General features: G+C 51.1%; 7 protein-coding genes across 7 annotated transcripts; 6 read left to right on the top strand and 1 right to left on the bottom strand.

Annotated features, from left to right (window-relative positions):
* Positions 1-94: 94 nt before the first annotated feature.
* Positions 95-1,580, top strand: BDP55DRAFT_668848 (FAD dependent oxidoreductase). Its single transcript, XM_060575258.1, has one exon. The coding sequence runs from the start codon at positions 188-190 to the stop codon at positions 1,439-1,441; it is 1,254 nt and encodes a 417-aa protein (XP_060428027.1). The 5' UTR covers positions 95-187; the 3' UTR covers positions 1,442-1,580.
* Positions 1,581-1,716: 136 nt separating this feature from the next.
* On the top strand, positions 1,717-2,560 carry BDP55DRAFT_668847 (uncharacterized protein). Its single transcript, XM_060575257.1, has one exon. It carries the CDS (start codon positions 1,874-1,876, stop codon positions 2,483-2,485), a length of 612 nt encoding a protein of 203 aa, XP_060428026.1. The 5' UTR covers positions 1,717-1,873; the 3' UTR covers positions 2,486-2,560.
* A 1,540-nt stretch (positions 2,561-4,100) lies between these two features.
* On the top strand, positions 4,101-5,411 carry BDP55DRAFT_668843 (spherulin-1A). Its single transcript, XM_060575256.1, has one exon. The coding sequence runs from the start codon at positions 4,364-4,366 to the stop codon at positions 5,201-5,203; it is 840 nt and encodes a 279-aa protein (XP_060428025.1). The 5' UTR covers positions 4,101-4,363; the 3' UTR covers positions 5,204-5,411.
* A 563-nt stretch (positions 5,412-5,974) lies between these two features.
* Positions 5,975-8,440, top strand: BDP55DRAFT_668841 (GMC oxidoreductase). The gene is made up of 10 exons (XM_060575255.1): positions 5,975-6,093; positions 6,210-6,559; positions 6,626-6,708; positions 6,759-6,831; positions 6,889-7,102; positions 7,161-7,570; positions 7,636-7,926; positions 7,981-8,141; positions 8,205-8,209; positions 8,292-8,440. Exons 1-10 carry the CDS (start codon positions 6,009-6,011, stop codon positions 8,384-8,386), a joined length of 1,767 nt encoding a protein of 588 aa, XP_060428024.1. The 5' UTR covers positions 5,975-6,008; the 3' UTR covers positions 8,387-8,440.
* BDP55DRAFT_668838 (major facilitator superfamily domain-containing protein) lies at positions 8,441-10,734 on the bottom strand. Its single transcript, XM_060575254.1, has 5 exons — positions 10,157-10,734; positions 10,035-10,104; positions 9,850-9,963; positions 9,535-9,631; positions 8,441-9,467 (listed from the first exon to the last, which is right to left on the bottom strand). Exons 1-5 carry the CDS (start codon positions 10,399-10,401, stop codon positions 8,518-8,520), a joined length of 1,476 nt encoding a protein of 491 aa, XP_060428023.1. The 5' UTR covers positions 10,402-10,734; the 3' UTR covers positions 8,441-8,517.
* Positions 10,735-11,562: 828 nt separating this feature from the next.
* Positions 11,563-13,071, top strand: BDP55DRAFT_555406 (FAD dependent oxidoreductase; the record flags this gene model as incomplete). The annotated part of the gene is made up of 4 exons (XM_060569494.1): positions 11,563-12,003; positions 12,078-12,393; positions 12,448-12,673; positions 12,759-13,071. The coding sequence occupies 4 exons, from the start codon at positions 11,563-11,565 to the stop codon at positions 13,069-13,071; spliced, it is 1,296 nt and encodes a 431-aa protein (XP_060428022.1).
* Positions 13,072-13,455: 384 nt separating this feature from the next.
* Positions 13,456-16,131, top strand: BDP55DRAFT_668833 (uncharacterized protein). Its single transcript, XM_060575253.1, has 6 exons — positions 13,456-13,771; positions 13,825-14,205; positions 14,265-14,704; positions 14,755-15,309; positions 15,374-15,581; positions 15,647-16,131. The coding sequence occupies exons 1-6, from the start codon at positions 13,693-13,695 to the stop codon at positions 16,054-16,056; spliced, it is 2,073 nt and encodes a 690-aa protein (XP_060428021.1). The 5' UTR covers positions 13,456-13,692; the 3' UTR covers positions 16,057-16,131.
* Positions 16,132-18,349: the final 2,218 nt, after the last annotated feature.

Genomic DNA, 18,349 nt, shown 5'->3' with positions numbered 1-18,349 from the left:
TGGACTTGTTATCTCGGACACCTTCGCCGTGGGTGGCCTGACTCCGACCTAGGCGGCAGAACGGCCCTCAATCCGACGTCGGAGCTGAGTGTGACTTGGCTCGCGGAACTCAAAATTGACATCATTCCGCCTTGATCCTCTGACTTTGAATTTTCCTTTGCCATATGACAAAAGGGAAAAAGTTAACATGCCTGACCTGCAAGACTCAATATTGATTGTTGGTGGCGGCACTTTCGGGCTGTCGGCAGCCTATCACTTTACCCGAGCCGGATACAAATGCATCACGATTCTCGAAAAGGGGAAGTCAGTCCCTTCATCCCTTTCGGCAGGCAACGACGTCAACAAAATTATCCGCGCAGAATATGAAGACCCTTTCTACACCGAGCTGGCCTTGCAAGCCATGTCGGAATGGACCGACAACGAGCTATTCGCACCGCACTACCACCAGACAGGATACCTCCTAGCCAACTCATCAGCGGCGCCGGAAAAGACGAAAAAGACCCTGGCTAAATCTCTCGAGAGCATCCGCGTACATCCAGCTTGGGCTGGCAGGATCGAACCGATCAAGAGCAGGGAGGACATCACTAAAGCTGCGCCGGCGCTGGACGGACCCATGAAAGGGTGGGAAGGGTATTTCAACCAATTCGCAGGTTATGCGCATTCCGCAAATGCTCTCAAGGCGGTCTCTGAATATGTCAAAGCTCAGGGTGTTGAAATCCACATTGGGGAGGAGGTTGCAAGTCTCACGTACGAAGGGGACAAGTGTATAGGCGCCCGAACGACTTCCGGGAAAGATTTTACGGCCGTGACCACAATCCTCACAGTCGGGGCTTCACTTGGAAACTTGCTCCCGTCTGTTGGTCGTCAAGTTACCGCAAAGGCATGGAGTGTCCTGCATATTCAACTAGAGCCGGAGGAAGCAGCGCGCTTGAAGGGTATACCAGTCACATACGCCCGAGACCTGGGATTCTTCTTCGAGCCAGAACCTGGCACAGGGATCCTCAAGCTGTCTCCAAGTGGTGGAGGCTACACCAACTACTCGACGACGACAGGCCTGTCCACACCGCCAGAGAAAAACGACTTCGTGCCCGAGGCGGATGTGCGTCGGATTCGGAGGCTGCTCCAGGAAACGCTTCCGGACCTGGCTGATAGGCCTTTAGTAGACCAACACATCTGCTGGTGCGCTGATACAGCGGACTCTGATTATGTTATTGATGCCGTGCCTGGAAAGAAGGGCCTGTATCTGGCGACGGGCGACTCGGGCCACGGCTTCAAAATGCTTCCGGTGGTTGGACAATGGATCAAGGATTTGGTAGAGAAGGGAGAGCAGGATATTGTGCGGTGGAAGTGGAAGGAAGGCAGCGATGCTAGCCACAACGTCAGTTGGCGAGCGGGCGAGGTGGTGGATTTGAAAGACATCGATCATGGATCAGCGCAGTAACGGCCTTCGATAAGAAGAAACAAAGTTCCAAATCCAACCTATGACAAAAGCTCTCATTCGAGATGGCTAATGCATTACACAAGTGGGCATTCTTAATATTTGTCGCACTCATATTTCTTAATATTTGTCGCACTCATATCATCGTTTTGATGGTGGTCTCAGTCCGTGTTATGCCCATCTGAAGATACAACGATGTTGACGTCAGCGCTACATAATCGAGATGACCGCCACATTCTCAGCGCGACGGGTTCGATTTCCACGTGGTTTATGCTCATAGAAGATTGTGTGAGAGTGCCTGGGCTGTCTTTTTCAGTGAGTTGAGCACGTCATGACTATGGAATAGGCCCCAAGACCAAGCTTTTGCTGGGTGTTATAAGTGAACGTCCTGTGCAGTTGAGGAGATCTTTTGAGCACGTTGCCCAGCCCTCGCCAATGTCACGATTTGCTATTAGACAACACCATCTCACATCGATTTGTTTACAATCCTCAAGAAGCTCTCACCGCACATTCTATACTACCGCCAAAATGTCTTCGGATTCCGGCCACATCAACTTCCCTGGCAAGACCTCCGCCACCCCAGGCGAAGAATTCGAAGTCCGCCAAACGTCGACCACCGAAGACTACCATCCCAACCCGTCCAAGTCAATCCCGCTCTCACCCGCGCGCCAGCGACTGATCGACGATATCATCGCGCTATACTCAATGGAGCCCACGGTTGAGCGCGTGAAGCGATACACCGCTGACTGCGTGTACGATGACCAATTCGTCTACGCCAACGACCGGTACAAGATGGCCGGGCAGTGGTTCGCCTTACCCAAGCTCTTCAATGCGAGCATCAATGAGGGTTATGAGATTGTCAAGAACGACCGCGATCTGATCCAATTCAGAAATGAGCAGAGCTGGACTTTCAAGCTCATTCCAAAGACTGCGACGATCAATGCGCTCGTCAGTCTTAGCTTGGACCCTGGCACCGTCGACAGTGATTTCATCCAAGTCAAGTACCACAAGGACCAGGCCAATGACAAGGACTACAGTCACGAGTAAGCTCTGCACCACTTATGAGGCTCAATAACGTGAGGCTAATCAGATATCACAGGGGCGCTGGGTTTTCGTTCAAGAAGTGGCAGGCGGACAATGTTATCAAGGTTATGGATAGTAAAGAGGTCGAAGCCTTCGCTGCGGATAAAGATGCCAGCAAGAACAAGGTGAAGAAGTATGGCACTGGCAAGACCGAAGGGGATGCACCTATCAAAGATCTCTGAGGTATTGCTCATGATAGACTTATGTGGACACGGGCTGATGTCATTCACTGGTTCGAAAAGTCGGTCAAGATAGAATGGCTCCTTCGTCGCATGAGTTCTGTAATGACCACGGGCAAATATCGCACTTTACAAATATCTCTGGGTGCGTCGCCGCAACGTGCTTTTCGGCGTTGATCCACTAGATAAAGTCTTGCTTCTTCCTCGTCAATCCTTCAAAAGCATCACACTGCGTCAATTTCTCTTCGTGCGTCAGTGACTCCTTGAGTATGACAACACATCTAGGTGCATCTTATCAACGACATGAAATGGATCCCCGTGCATCTGGGAATGAGCTGCATGTTGAGTGCTGCCTGCGGAAACTTCGTGGGTGAAGAGCTCGCAACCTGCATGCGCAGCCGATGAATAAACAAATGGCTAAATTTGGACGAAATTAGAATGCGCAGCTTGTTATTAAGCTTAGGATAGCTGCTTCGCCTCCCCGGGGACAGCTAAATCCTGCAGCCTGTTCTAATCATGTCAGCGCTACTGCGGGTGGTGGATGGGCCGAGAACAAGGATCGATTGCCCATCAGTGTTGGAGGATTTTCTCCCCATCAGAATCAAGTGTGCAGTCTCCAGGATGACTTCGACTTACACCTGAATGGCTGAAAGGAACGAGAGGATTATCAAGATGTTGGTGACGGATTATGAGGATCCTTACTGCCATACGGCTCATGTTCATGTCGTGTGGTGTTCGGCAGTTGCTAGACCTGTTGGTACTGCTGACGGAAGGGCTGCAGATTCAATACAAAAGTTTACGGAGTGGGCTTCTATCAACTTGGGTTGGACATAGAGTGAGAGAAACAGGTCGAGTATCGTGACCACTAAACATGATCAATAAACATCAATTTTAACTGTGAGACTAGAGGCAGACTGACTGACGGGTACCACGTGGAGCGGAAGGATGAGAAACAGTTAAACATAGACCGACCGAATCCCACAGCCCTACTTGGCAGCTCCAACCAACAACTAAATGCTGACAGCACTCCTCCGGACGAACAGACTCCCGTCCCTCCCCGCCATGTTTCGCTGTTTGTTTCCCAGAAGGATCCCAGAAGACTGGCACGACTTCCGTGCACCGCCGACGTCAGCCCCGGGGCCGTCAGCACAAACATGCTGCAGCCTGCGATATTCCGGACTCGTGGCTAGGGTTCTAAGATTGCTGGTCAGCAGCATGACCCCGGATTCAGCAATGAGGCTACAGCTTACTGACATTTTGGCACCCATTTGGACAATGAGTGCTATCTTGATGTAGCCTATGTTGGTATGATTCCAAACCCATCAGCAGAAGGATGCTGTGCCGCACATCGAGGGCATTACCAACCTACCTAGACTAAAGATGGACACTGATTGGCTTGAATGAGGCTGACGCTCATCTGCGGCCACAATGAAGTAGACAATATTGCAATGTTCTGGCATCACGATGAAGTTATATAATATCCTCATCGAACGCCTCTTCATTCCCCTTTTCTCTCATCATCACACACATAACAATATCATCAAGCAAACGAGTTCGCTTTCCGGTTCTCCATCTTTCCTATCTCTCTTTTCCTTGTCTCCTTTGTCAGCTTGGATACCCTCTCTGCCAGTCTCAAAGCACGAAAATAGATAAAGTAATCAAGATGTACACCTCTACCATCCTCTCTTCCATCCTCTTCTCCGCCGCCGCTCTGGCCGCGCCGACCACCAACCCGAACCACCCCTCCTCCTCCGCCACCATCTCCACCCAATCTGACACCAGCTCCATCGACAACGTCCTTCCCCCCATCGTCCCCGTCAACACCCGCGCCGGCAACGCAGACCTCATCACAAAGCTCATGACCGCCCCCACCCAACAAGAGCGTGTCCGCCTCCTCAACCAGCCTGGCGACTTTGTCTTCGACTTCAACGACTCCGGTGCCCCTGAGGGCTCCGAGTCCCGTGGCAAGGGCGGTTTCTCCACCTCCGCCACGGCAAAGACCTTCCCGGCCCTCATCGGCAACGGCGCCGCCATGACCCTCGGCTTCCTCGGCCCCTGCGGCATGAACACGGCCCACGTCCACAACCGCGCCACCGAGCTCAACGTGATTGTCAAGGGCCGCCTCGTCACCAACTTTGTCGTCGAGAACGGCCTCGACCCCATCGCAAACACCATGGAGACCTACCAAATGTCCGTCTTCCCCCAGGGCGCAATCCACCAGGAGTTCAACCCCGACTGCGAGGATGCCGTCTTCGTCGCCGGCTTCAACAACGTCGACCCCGGCGTCGAGCAGGTTGCCCAGGCTTTCTTCAACCTCCGCCCCGATGTCGTATCTGCTACTCTCGGCGGCGTGCAGAGCATTGACGGAGCCGACCTCGAGAGCTTCCGTAAGCACATCCCTGCCAACATTGCTCTCGGCATCGACGCCTGCTTGAACAAGTGCGGCATCAAGCGCAACGCGAAGCGCGATCTCAACGAGATCTTTGGCGCTCCTCAGAACTAGATTGACTAGTAGTTGGGGCTTGCGATTGGAATGGCAATTGTAAATATGCATTGTTATATGGGGCATGACGGTCAGCATTTGGGCGAAGGCATTTAGAGGCATTTGGTGGGGCATAGCATCGGTTGCATAGCCAAGGACTTTGGCTCATTGGCGTTAAGGATCTGGATATCGAATACTTGTTTTACACATTGTCAATACACTCTTCTACTCAGCTTTCTTTCTTGACTTCACCTCACTGAACACTGCAGCTCGATAAGGAAAGAGCCGCTGAGTCGTCGAGCCGCTTCATTCGGCCGAGATTGTGCAATGCAACCCACATGCCTAAGCAAGAATTAGTGACAGATGATTTGGAGAATGACATCCACACAAGTCCCAATTGCTGTCGGAAAAGTAGATCCATTCACCTTGGCCAACGGGCTCTAAGACATTGCGAATTGAGTTGCATCAGCACGCCTCAGCGTCGTAAAGTCAGAGTTGCATCGCATCGGGCGAACTGCCAACCCTGCGTTGGATGTGTGAGGATCAAAAGTGCAACTTAGGCTTCCTTCCTTCGCGGATTGCCTACGGTGCAGCAGACCGCCACGACAGGCCCTTGTCCGGGGATTTCGCACCCAGGGGAAAACAATGCGATGCCGCGCACATTTGCCGGTAGTTTCGCCGCTAGAGAGATGATCTCTCAGCCTAGAGTCTCAGGTGCGGAGGAGGTCAGGTGGCTTGTGTGTATAAACGAGAGACACTTTCTCAGCTCGTTGGAGTATAAAAAAAGCAAGTTGGCGGATGTGAACTTTGGTTGAAAGGCAACCCAATGCAACCCAACTTTGTATCACATTTTCCCCATCATCGTCAAGCTTCAAACATGACACAAGAATTTGACTTCATAGTTGTTGGCGGTAAGTTCAATGTTCCTGGATACAAGGTTGTGTGAGGGGTACGCCTCTTCATCCTCGGATATCGCAACGAACCCCTCACGAGAGGAGAAACCGCACTAACAACAGACGACGATCAGGTGGCACAGCGGGGTGTCTCCTCGCCTCTCGTCTCGCAAACACTGTATTGAAGCCCAGTGTTGCGCTGCTAGAAGGTGGCGGTGACATCAGCAAACCCGAGTACAGGCGCACAGCCGAACGATTCAGCACCATTGCCCAGCCAGGTCTCGATTATGGTTACGCCTCTACTCCACAGGAGAACGCGAGAAACCGTGAAGTGCCACAGGCTCGCGGTAAGGGGCTGGGAGGCTCGAGTGCTACCAACTTCCAGGTCTGGTCGCTTGGAGCGCGCGCCGAATTCGATGCATGGGCTGCAGTTGCAGGCGACGATGCCTGGGGATTTGATTCCGTGATTGAACGAGTTAAAAAGGTGAACGAAACTCAGACTTCTAGAAACACGTCACTCTGGCCAGTCTCATTTACTAACATCGACAAGCTGGAAAATCTTCATCTTGATGATCTTTCCAAGGAGTGGGCTGAATATGTGAAGCCTGACCCAAAGTACCACGGATTCTCCGGGTAATAAGGCACATCTCGCTGGAGTGATCTAATTCTCTAACATGGAACAGACCTATCGACGTCTCTATCGGTCACGTGGAACGAGAAACAAAGGCCTTTATCGATGCTGGAGTTGACCTTGGGGTGAGTCCTTGGACATATGATGCCGAATGTTAGATATTGATACTGACCCAATGACAGCACCAGCGCAATCTTGACCCCAACGATGGTGATCCAATTGGGTTCTCATTGAACTCGACAACGAGTCTGAACGGCGTCCGGGTTACTGGTGCATCTGCCTTCCTCGAGAAAAACGTACCAGCAAACTTGACCATCCTCACAGAGAGTCGTGTGGTCAAAATTATCTTTGAGAAGGATCGCGCAGTGGGTGTGCTAAAAGAGGACGGTTCTCAGGGTACGTTTTAGGTAGAACCTTGGTTGAAATAGTATGCTGACTCTTGTGTCCACCTCAGTCCGAGCTAAGAACGAAGTCATCCTGTCGGCTGGTGCCCTTGACAGTCCCCGTTTACTGCTACTTTCAGGCATCGGCCCTCGAGCGGACCTGGATGCTCTTGGAATTCCTGTGGTTAAGAGTCTTGACGGAGTGGGGAAGTCCTTCACGGATCACCCCATGATTGTGACTTGCTTCCAGATGAAGTCCGGCTTCACTGATAGAATGGGGCTCTCTGATCCAAGTAAGTATCAGGAGGCCGTGGAGCAACTCGCAGAGAGTGGAAACGGCCCGCTTTTGGGGCACTTCTCTTCTGTTCCCCATGCTTTCCTCAAAAATGATCGGGCATATGAGTCCCCCGAATTCAAGAAGCTTCCAGCAGATGTGAAGGATTATCTGCTTGAGAACGGCGTTCCCAGCTATGAACTCGTGGTAGGTGTCTCTCTCGGCATCAGGCACTCGATTGAAGTCCACTCTCGTTTAACATTAGGCTACAGATTGGGCCCTTGATTCCCCCTGACCATATCTTCGAAAAATCCAGCGACGGTTTCTTCTCAGTATTCGTCGCGAACATGAACTCCGTTTCTCGAGGAACAATCAAGCTGGCTTCCGCAAACCCGAATGACGCCCCTCTGATTGATCCAAAGTATCTCAGCAACCCTTTCGACTTGGTTAACTTGCGTGAAGCACTAAGGGAAGGACTCAATCTTTTGAAGACTAGCACGATGAAGGACCATTTCGTCAGACCGATATTTGCCCCAAAGTCTGACAGCGACAAAGACATCGATGTGAGTTTGGAGAGTGTTTCGCGTCTCCTCGCTTTATACTGACTGCGTATTCAGGACTTCATCCAAGAGAATGTTGCGGGGTTATGGCATCCATCCTGCAGCGTGAAGATGGGTAGGAGCGAACAAGATGGCAGCTGTGTCAACGGTGACCTTCGAGTTCATGGGTTGAATGGCTTGCGTGTTGCCGATCTGAGCGTGACATCTATACTACCCAGGTATGTTTCTCATCTTCCCTAAGTAAGTATAGTACTAGACAATGGCTAACGATAATTTGACAGTGGTCGTGAGTTCGCCATTTTAGCATGCTCGATATTCACATCGCATTCAACGGACTCCTGGCGCTCTATGCTGACTGATGCTTGCAGACCCCCAGATCGTCGCCTACGTTATCGGGCAACTAGCCGCAGAGAAAATCGCGCGAGACTACGGGCTGGACACCAAGAGGCGAGAAAAGATCTAGTTGAACAAGGATGTACGAGTGTATTTAAAGAGAGTAATCTTAGTAGTAGACCAAATCCAACAATTCGTCCCTTAGATGACATATCTAAAGCCTTTTCCAATCAATAATGGCTGACCAACAGCCTCTGCTTCCTACTCCCTGATCTCCAGCTTCTTGTTCTCCCTCTTCAGGACAAAGTGCAACACAGTGGCAGCGACAATCGCCATCAATGCCATAGCGGCATTCACGCTGAAAGCCAAGACGAACCTTGGCGTCGCGTTATTGGGGTATAAGTAAGATCCGTAGATGCCTGAGAGTGTAGAAAATGCATTATTGAACGCGACCGCAGCGGCGCGCTTGGACGTGGGTCGATAGATCGTGTTGGCTGTCCAGACCATGGACATGTTGAAGCCAGTGTAGATCCCAGGAAGCATGATCATCGCGCCAAAGTACCGCGGCCCGATCCCCGTTGCGGCGCTGGAGATGATGAAACCGACGAGTGAGCAAGCCAGCGGGGCGACGGTATGCCAGTATCTCTCGTTCATGCGGTCGGCATTCCAAGACACTGCCGCGCAAACGATGCACGCCAGAAGATAGGGCGGCGAGGTAAGAAGCAACGTCGTAATGCGATCCTTTCCGAGACTCGCGACAACGGTGGGGAAGAAGCTATTGATAGAAATCGACGACGCAGCACCATAGACAAGCACAACAAGAATCCAATTGATCGGGTCAATCAAGAGCATTTTGAAGCCGTCAAATATGGGTTGTGAAGAGGAGTTCGTCCAGTCCTCTTCGCCCGCAGCATCGACTTCCATGCGCCACATCGCCAGCTGTCGTTCTTGGTCCGTTAGCCACTTGGTGTTGGCGGGGAAGTCTGGCAGCACGAAGAAGGCGCCGAGAGCGATGGCGACGGTGAGTGATCCCTCAATGATGAAAAGCCAACGCCAGGCTAGCAGGCCGCGAGCGCCGTCCATGCCATTCGTGATGCCGGCGGCAATAAGACCAGAGAAGGCTCCCGAGAGCATGGAACCGCTGTAGAATAGCCCAGTGCGGACGCCGAGCTCTTTGCGGACGTACCAGGAGCTGAGAGTTGCAAGACAGCCTGATGTCGCAGCGTCATTAGCACTTTGTCTCCATGTAGTCTTGTTCGAGTGCGTATTTTGACTTACCTGGGTAGAAGGCTGCTTCAACAAACCCAAGAAAGAATCGAGTTGCCAACAAGCCTCCGAAACTATGTGTGGCGCCGCTACAGGCACACAATATACCCTGATAGTTTGCATGATCATCAGCATGATGCTCTGGTGAAGGATGGTTACACAAACCGAGATCCGAATGAAGAAATTCCGGCACGCGTTGCTGTAGGTGATGCGTCACGTTACACCCACGTAATGCGGCCATGGGTTCGCCAAACAACACGGTAGTGTGATCTAACCGGCCGATCCTGAACAGGACAAAAAGGAAGCGACATCATGTCTAAAACTTACCCAAACGCACATGCATCCCGTCAAATAGATGGCAGGGCGTCCGATTTTGTTGAGGAACATGTTTGAAGGTACTTGCATCAGGATGTACCCGACAAAGAGGATCGAAACGCAGGTCTGGAGATATTGCTAAATTAGCTTGAAGCCTTTGGAGTTCAGAGCTATCGTTCATTCGGGCTCTAGCTTACCTGGAATTCGTTGCCAGTCAGACCCAAGTCTTTCTCTAACCCACCTAGTCTAGCGGAGCCAATGGCATTCCTATCCTGTCGTAAGTATGAGCTCTAGCAGTGGGTATCGACAACTGGCTGACCTATCGAGGTAGTTCATGATATAGATCAGAATCATTGTGGGCAACATCCGTAAGTCAACCTTCCTGATCAACTTCTTCTCGAGGCTCTTCAACTCCCCTTCTGACAGGTCTCTGAGAAGCTCCGGCAATTCCCTCGCGGGCCATATCGTCGTCTGTCCCTCGGAACTCGACTTGCTGTCTGAGGTCAAATCCATCACTGCTTTCTGCGGGTCAGAAAGTTTTATTGCTTCTGTATGGGTCGACATCTTTGCGGGCAACTTCAGCGAAACGACGAAAGCAGTTGAAGGCAGAAATCGCGTCCTCTCGAGCTCCCTTAACAGAAAATCAAACAATTGGAACAGATATATACCTGCGTTCCTCGGTTGCAGCAAGCCGTCGACGTTCAAGGAAAGAGGTCTGCAATGGCACCCAGTTGACCTATTGATGAAGGTAGGCAAATGATCCGATTGCTAGCAGGTCTAGCCCGGAATCTCTTCTCCAATCGTTGATAACAGTTTATCGGTATCTCGTCGAGATAAGTGCCCGTGTAAACAAGGACGAGGGTACCTTGGAAAAACAGGCTAAAATGCGACCGTCTCCGCTCAATGTCAAGCTGTAAGTCGATTTGATAGTATCCACTTTGTGACGGCTGTTAATGCAAGGATGCCGTAGCTTCGAAGCCAAGGATCGCAAACGAAAGTTTGAGAGTCGCAGATTGTGGGGGAAAGGAGAAAGACGCAATTGTGTCAAGAAATCTGTCACATTATCATTCGGCCGCTAGAGCTGAGAAGCCGAACGCGTATTATTGTGATGTGGTTGTCCGACAAGACTCCAAGAGTGACGGAGTGCCAATCGTCCTCTCTTTATCCTCCCCTTTGCGTACCTCCGTCATTGTTCCTCATTGATTCTCTTCTTGGCTCGGCGATGGACTCGGCGCCACGAACCCGATGGGCGCACAAGCTCAAAACGTTCTCGTCATTTCGTCGGGGAGGCGGATCTCGAAGCCGACGACTCACGGCATTATGGCCCGTTGGATCTCTAATTCAATCGAGGGGTGGCGCACTTGGCACAAGTTGGCAGGCATCGATTGACAAGGGATCTGGGTTGTTGCGCGGTCACTCTGGCAATTTGATTGGGGATATCTCGTCGGCCCCGTCCCATCGATATGGTTCCCGGGGAAGCACGGATGTTCCGCCCATTGCTGCGCCGCATGGGTGCGGCCATAAGAAAGCTCCTCGGCTTCTTGGTCGGTGGTCTTTGCATCACCGGCCGAACTTCATTCTTCAGCTTAGTTATAAGAGTCCAACAGGTAGTTTGAGCAATGAAAAGGCAGGGAATTTGAGGTTAAACCAGGTAGCAAAGACCACAATCACCACAGTTTCAACATCGACCATTTCTTAACCTCTCAAAGTATTCTCATCCTCGATATGGCCAAGCCATCAATTCTCATCGTAGGCGGAGGCGTCTTCGGTACGTCGACAGCCTACCATCTCTCACAAAGAGGCTACGACAACGTCACCGTGCTTGATCGCTTCGACGCACCCTCCAAAGACTCTGCGGCAACCGACCTGAACAAGGTCGTACGCGCTGACTACCCCAACCCGCTGTACGCGAAGCTAGGCATGGAGAGCATGCGAGAGTGGAAGGACCCCCAATCCATATTCGCAGGGATGTATCGTGAGAGCGGCTGGGTCATGGCGGGCCACGGTTTGACGCGGGGGTGGCTTAATACCGCCATGGAGACGGCCAAGAAGGCTGGTCGCGAGGGCGTGCGGTTCATGACGGCCGGGGAGATGAAAAAGAGGTGGCCCGCTCTGACAGGGGAGTTTCCGGACTGGACCAACTTGTGGAGTCCTGCGGCCGGTTGGGTGAGCTCCTATTTTGCAAAACGATATCACATCCACGAGGATAGCGCAGCAAACTGACGACGATCTGGAAATAGGTGCCGTCTGGACAAGCTCTGTTGAGGATGGCCAACGCTGCCAAGTCACAGGGGGTCAAGTATATCTGTGGAGAGTCCGGTTATGCCAAAAAGCTGGTGTTAGACAGCAACGGGAAGTGCGAGGGCGTCCTGGCCGCAGACGGGACACTGCACGTAGCGGACCTCGTTGTGTTGTCTACTGGTGCCAATACCGCGACCCTAGTTGATGCAAAAAAGGAGGTTGTGGCACAAACATCAGTCATCTGTGTGATGAAGCTGGAACCACATGAGATTGAAAAGTACAAGGATATGCCAATCATCGATGACTTTGAGCAAGGTAAGTAAATGCCAGAAGCATGGCAGGAAATACGAAACTGATCGAGGAACCTAGGCATCATATTTCCTCCCGACGAGAACGGCTTGATCAAGCTCTGTAGTTGCAGGTGTCTCACGAACTATTGCAACAGATATGTTCCGGGGGCTTCCATCTTGCACTCTCTAGGCGATTATCCCGATGACGGATGTCCTAGAGAAGTTGAAGATGAGATGCGTACGTTTATTAGAGAGATGATTCCGGAACTCGCTGATCGGCCATTCATCTCTTCCAAAATGTGCTGGTACGTTATTAGATTTCATCCAATTGATGTTGCTGCCGTACTTCACCGATCGCTTCTGAAAACTCGATGCTAACTCAGATCCAAGGGACGGCCTTGCCGGTGATCTTAACTTCAGAATTTGCCCTTATCCCGAGACTCAGAACTTGTTTGTGGCAACGATTGGCTCAAATCATGGATTCAAGTTCCTCCCAATCATTGGAAAGTACGTCGCCGACATGCTCGAGGGAAATTTGGGAAAGGACTGGCAGGATCTGTGGGCTTGGAAGTTTGGAAAGATTCCTGACGACTTCCAAGACCCTCATCCGTGGCCGCTCCGCGATATTTCGGACTTATCAGGCTGGAAAGGCCGGAATGCGGCTGGCGATGGTAAACTCCCTTGGACATGGAGTCGACTCTAGACGCAAGTCTAATTACTGTTTAATGAGATATACATACTTGATGAGTTGCCGCATGAACTATCCTACCAAAGTTTTCTGACACTTTCTTGTGTCTTCTCGGAAATAAAGTCATCTGGACGTGTTGCAGTGCCGATTATTCCCATTCGCAATGCAGGATTCGTTCTCTAATATCGAATGCCAACATCCAATAGAGCCTGGTCCTTGCGGCCAACACCAACAGCGAATCGCAAGTTGACAAATCCTAGTGCAACGCCATTACACATGACAACTAGCAGGGGCCGATGCATGTCGCCCCGCCGCTATCATTATGTACGACCCAGCAAACATGCTTCCAACTACTTAAACGGGTTGGAGGATGTTCGTTATCAGTAAGAACCTCCGCGCCATCGATACCAGTCCGCGTGGCCAACGTGGGGCCCCCCTCTTTACCCCGTATTGCCTTTCGTCTTGGACCTTCCCACCTCCGATACCGCCGGCAAACGACATTAAGCAAAAGGGCATTTTGATCTGAGAGGTCGTTTGAAACGAGTCCATGTCTTTATGGAGCATCACCCACAACCCCGTTATCGTTGAAAGTTGTTGAACCACTAGACAATTGAGACGTCGTGACATCCAGTTGTGATGATGACTAGAACGCCAAGAGGTCGAAGCGCAGTAGCTTGCAAAGCCTGCCATACACAAAAGCTCAAATGCAATGGTGGTATGTCTTTGCATCGCAACCACGTTAATTCTGCTGACAGACATGCCCGTAAGGAGCACCGTGCGAGCGATGTCAGACCCGTGGACGGCCCTGCGTCTACCCTGTGAGAGAGAAATACATTACGGTGCCTCAAAGCTATTTGAGAAGACTCGAGAGACAGCCAGCCGTGGCGCAGCGGTCGGGAGATACAATCTCGTCGCCAGAGTCGGTTCGTACGGAATCAAATGACTTTCCTGCGCCACTCTCGCCCAAATCTAGTCGAATTATCAAAGAAGAAGAACTGGAAGACTGCAGTGCGGAATTCTTCGTGAAAAGGCTACGACAACTCTCGTGGACAGCAACATCCGGAGATCCAAATAGCAAACAGGCCAAAGAGTCTTCAAATGGAAGTGCCGATAGTTACACATATTCCCGGCTGAAGTTCGATTTCCTACGTAAGTCGGTTTCGGTTTCTAATGATAGCCGGCTAGACGTTGACTGATGTGATACACAGAGTCTGAAGTCTCCTTCCGACTTCCGCCACGACCATATGCATTCCACCTACTCCAGGCTTTTGATGAAGGCTTCAGCGAATATCATTGGTTTCTCCGCAAGAGGTTCCGGGAAAGGATCCTCTTGACATACTCGGACCCGCAGTCGCAATCCCATGATCGCAACTGGCTGTGCAGAGTCTCGGTCGTCCTCGCCCTTGCAGAGAGCTGGAACCGATCGCGAATGTCATCAGCTGTGCACATGGATCTTGCGGGGAAGCATCCGGCTAGTCCACCTCAAAAAGAAGCGGCTGTTCCTCTGAATATGCCTCCACATTCGCAGTCAACGTCGCAAACACTGCCGCCACCTCCCGGGTCCGACTTCTTCGAACAAGGGCTGATGTTACTGAAAATGTCCGCAGAGGAGCCAGTGCCTGAAGATGTTGAAGCACTTTGCTTAATCGTGAGTAATAGGAAGGGACCAATCAAATCATCAGCTAACAAAATGTCAAGGCCTTCTACTGCTACTCACTCAACCGACGTAAAACGGCTTACTCGTACGCCAGTCAGAGCGTAGCACTCGCCAAGCTCTTGCATCTCCACAAGCCACATCCTCTGCCCAAGGCACCAGACCAACAGCGTCAAGTACGTGTGATGAACGAGCATAGAAAAAGGCTTTGGTGGACATCCTACTGCATGGATAGGATGATATCAACTGAGCTTGGCGTCGCTGCAGCCGTGTCTTGTGTGCCGGAAGGCATGCAACTCCCGTCATCTGCCGAACTAGATGCAGAAGACCTCGAAGAATTTTCCGATCCGGGACTTTTGACGATGCAGACTCAGCTCTGTGAGATCAAACGCAATGTGGTCAGAACTGCAGCTCAGCATGTCGACGTCGATGACGAGCGTCGGCTGGAAATTATCAAACCATGTCTTGATACCCTGCAGGAGTGGAGATCAAGTCTGCCGCAACAGGTCGCTTTCACGTTTGAGGAGAGCCTGCCTACAAGATTGATGGAAGCACCCCATGGCAGGATTCTGGCATCAACCTACATGCGATATCATCAGGTGAGCTCTTCTTCCAACTTGTGTTCTCGACCGATCCTCAGCGTGACCTCTGACAATGACACAGTGCTTTATCCTCTTGTTGAGGCCTCTCTACCTTCAGAAACTGTCCTTGATCGTTCAAAAGCGGCGCTTGAACAACCCTTTGAGTCTCACCAGCCCCGGCACACCACTAGATGTGGACGATCCGACAAGGGCAGTCAAGATACAGTGTCTTCAAGCCGCCAGGAACAACTGCAAGATATTATTGGGACTCTGGAATTATGATAAGATTGGTAAAACTTGGCATCTGTGAGATGAGCCTCAATGAGATGCGAAGAGCTGACAGCTGTTTGCCCAGCGAAATTCGGATACTGGGAATCCCTGCACCTCTTCTCTGGCCTCGCAATTCTGGCCCTCGCCCGAGTCTCGATCGAGGAAGGGAAAGACTTCAACCCAAACAGCGAAGACGATGTGGCACTCTACACGCGGACCAGAGCACTGCTCAGAGAAATGGCTTGCGTCGGTAATCCTGCGGCAAAGGACCACGATGTCCTGCTCTCCGACGTCGAGGCGATGGTGAAGAGAATCTCACGAGAGGAGAAAAAAGCACCACGGCAATCTAGTGTCGAGGAGACTGAAGGCAATGTGGGAATGGAGACTGATCTGAGTTTCTCTGATTTCATCTTTTCAGATGGAAGTGCTGACCAACAGATTTGGACTGATAAGGACTGGGAAAGTATCTTGAGCACGTATACACAAGACATATGAACAAATGAAGAACTTGATGCTTCAGACTCCACGGTGCGAACATCGACTGCAATGCGTAGGCTGCTATCTGTAAACCATGTCTACTAGTACTTTGTAATGCATCTCAGGGAGAAACAACCCTTCTGTAAAATGAACGCTCGATGCTTTTGGTAGGATGTGGAAACTGTCCATTAACCCATTTTGAACTCTCCGTGAGATACGATACTAGCTCCAATCTTGATCGGGTCGATTGATTCATCGTATTTATCGACGCCGTCGATCGGAGCATACTTCTCGCAGAGGTAGAGCATGCTATTGTTAACCCTGCAGCTTTTCAGTGAGACTTTCGAGACCCCATAAATGATTGACACCGGCGATAGCACTTACGAAGTTCTAAGTCGGCCAAGATGGCCAGCGGAATGGTTGATGCCACCTTTGAGGCTGTAGAGCCGACTAGGTGTGTGGAGGAGCAACTTCCGATAGAACTCCGCCCAACTTGGTTTCCACTCAACGTTGTGCGGTCGGTTGCCGTCGCAAGTCGTGACGCAGAAACCGAATCTGCCTGAGAGGGACTGACTCGTTTCGTGCATTTCGGCCAAGCGCTTGCAGAAGTTCGCGGGATCTTGTGCTCTTGTCACATCGGACTGTGTACATGTACTGTGGCGCCCGCAACCCAAGGTGATAGCCATACATTCATACCAGCGGCGTGCACCTTGACGAGTCCGTTACGCCTGTCCTTGATCCTTGCCAAGACTCCAAGTGACAAAGAGTCTGGGTAGGACGGCTGAATTGGTACACCCTTCAACTCTTATTGGGATGAAGTCGTACATCTTGCATCTGAACGGAACAAGACCATGGGTAGGATTGGTACGTCGACGCGTCCAAGGCCGCTGGTGATGTCTTGATTAAGAGCTTGGTCTTTTACACGAATCCAGAGCACACCAAGTCAAATCCGGAGTCCTTGCAAAAGGCTCTCCCACAAAATATTGTCAATCAGGTTCCCGCATGTCCCAGTATAACTTAACAAGGCATTCACATTGGACCAATACAAACACCTCTTCTCAAACGTTCCACCAAAGCGACTTAGAGATTGATCAAGGGACTATAGGTCCATAGAGCCCATAAATCAGCTGTACCAATTAACAATTAGATCAAAAGCTTTGGCCTGATGCAAGCGAAGACAGATCTCGGACTTTTGACATGGACAAAGAGATGATGCTTGCTGTGAAGCCGGGTACTTCTTCCGAGCTTGAAGCTCTAGACGCCCAAGGAAGACAACGTCATGGCGGTGATCAACCAGATTTAGGCCTTTCTAAACGTCCAAGCTGCCAACAAATAAATCGTCTCAGTCTCAACGAGTCGGCTATCTCAGTCATTCTTCCTCCGTAAGGTCTACCGCCCGTCAAAGCGGAACTCATCGGTCACAGTAGAAGGCGACCTCTCCAGAACGCAGTCGCAGCCTACTTGATATTGGTAATTCTGAGCTTGGTCATTGCTATCCATATTCTGCACTGGTGCTGGTTCCCAATGCTGTCAAGACCCGATTGGGCTGAGAAGCAGAACTTGGCAACAAGGATGTGAAAGGATCGGCCCGGTATAATTCCGACGGCATTTCACGAATACCATACAATACACGTCTTTCCAAACCCTGTCACTGGAAGGTGACGCAGGCTTTGTTTTCTTGGGTGCGTCAAAGGAGAAAGGAGAGGTCGAACCAATGCCAGTATCACCTCGTCTTGGTTCGCATAGCTAAGCTGAGGCAGGAGGGCACCCTGATTACGGCACCTTCGACGACCACCGACAGATTGCAGATTGAGATCAACCTTTAATCCGACAGAGACTACTCGGAGAAGCGAGTGTCGAGGAACACTCGGACCTGCTTTCCATGAATATTCCTGGTCGTGTTGGCCTTATTGTTCGGCATGCCCGTCTCTGCCGCTCGGATCCAATGTATGCCCACTCCGTGTCGAATGGTTATACATCAAATATATTTGACGGAACTCGGGCTACCTCAGGGAGCATCCTCTCTGCTCGTATTGGCCATGTGCAATAATTCGTTTTGGTAGTTATTCGCCGTGATGTCGTCTTTAAAGATGGGTCGTCGACCTCATGTTCGTTCCTACTTGTCATTCGTGATAATTTGGGGGCCGAAGTCGGTATGTGTATGCTGCGACGTTGAAGAAATGAGAGAGAGAATCTAGTATTATACCAAGTCTTCCCTTGTGGCACTCGAAGCTTGCTCCAACAACCCCTGAATAGGGCGAGACCGAGACCGAGAGCGAAGCTTGCAGTGCTTGTGGATACCGCTAAGTAA

The sequence above is a fragment of the Colletotrichum godetiae genome (genome assembly GCF_030913485.1).
Source record: "Colletotrichum godetiae strain CBS 193.32 chromosome Unknown BDP55scaffold_28, whole genome shotgun sequence".
Lineage (NCBI taxonomy): Eukaryota > Fungi > Ascomycota > Sordariomycetes > Glomerellales > Glomerellaceae > Colletotrichum > Colletotrichum godetiae.
Note: the sequence above shows the minus strand (reverse complement) of the source record. Positions and strands in the feature narration are given on the sequence as shown.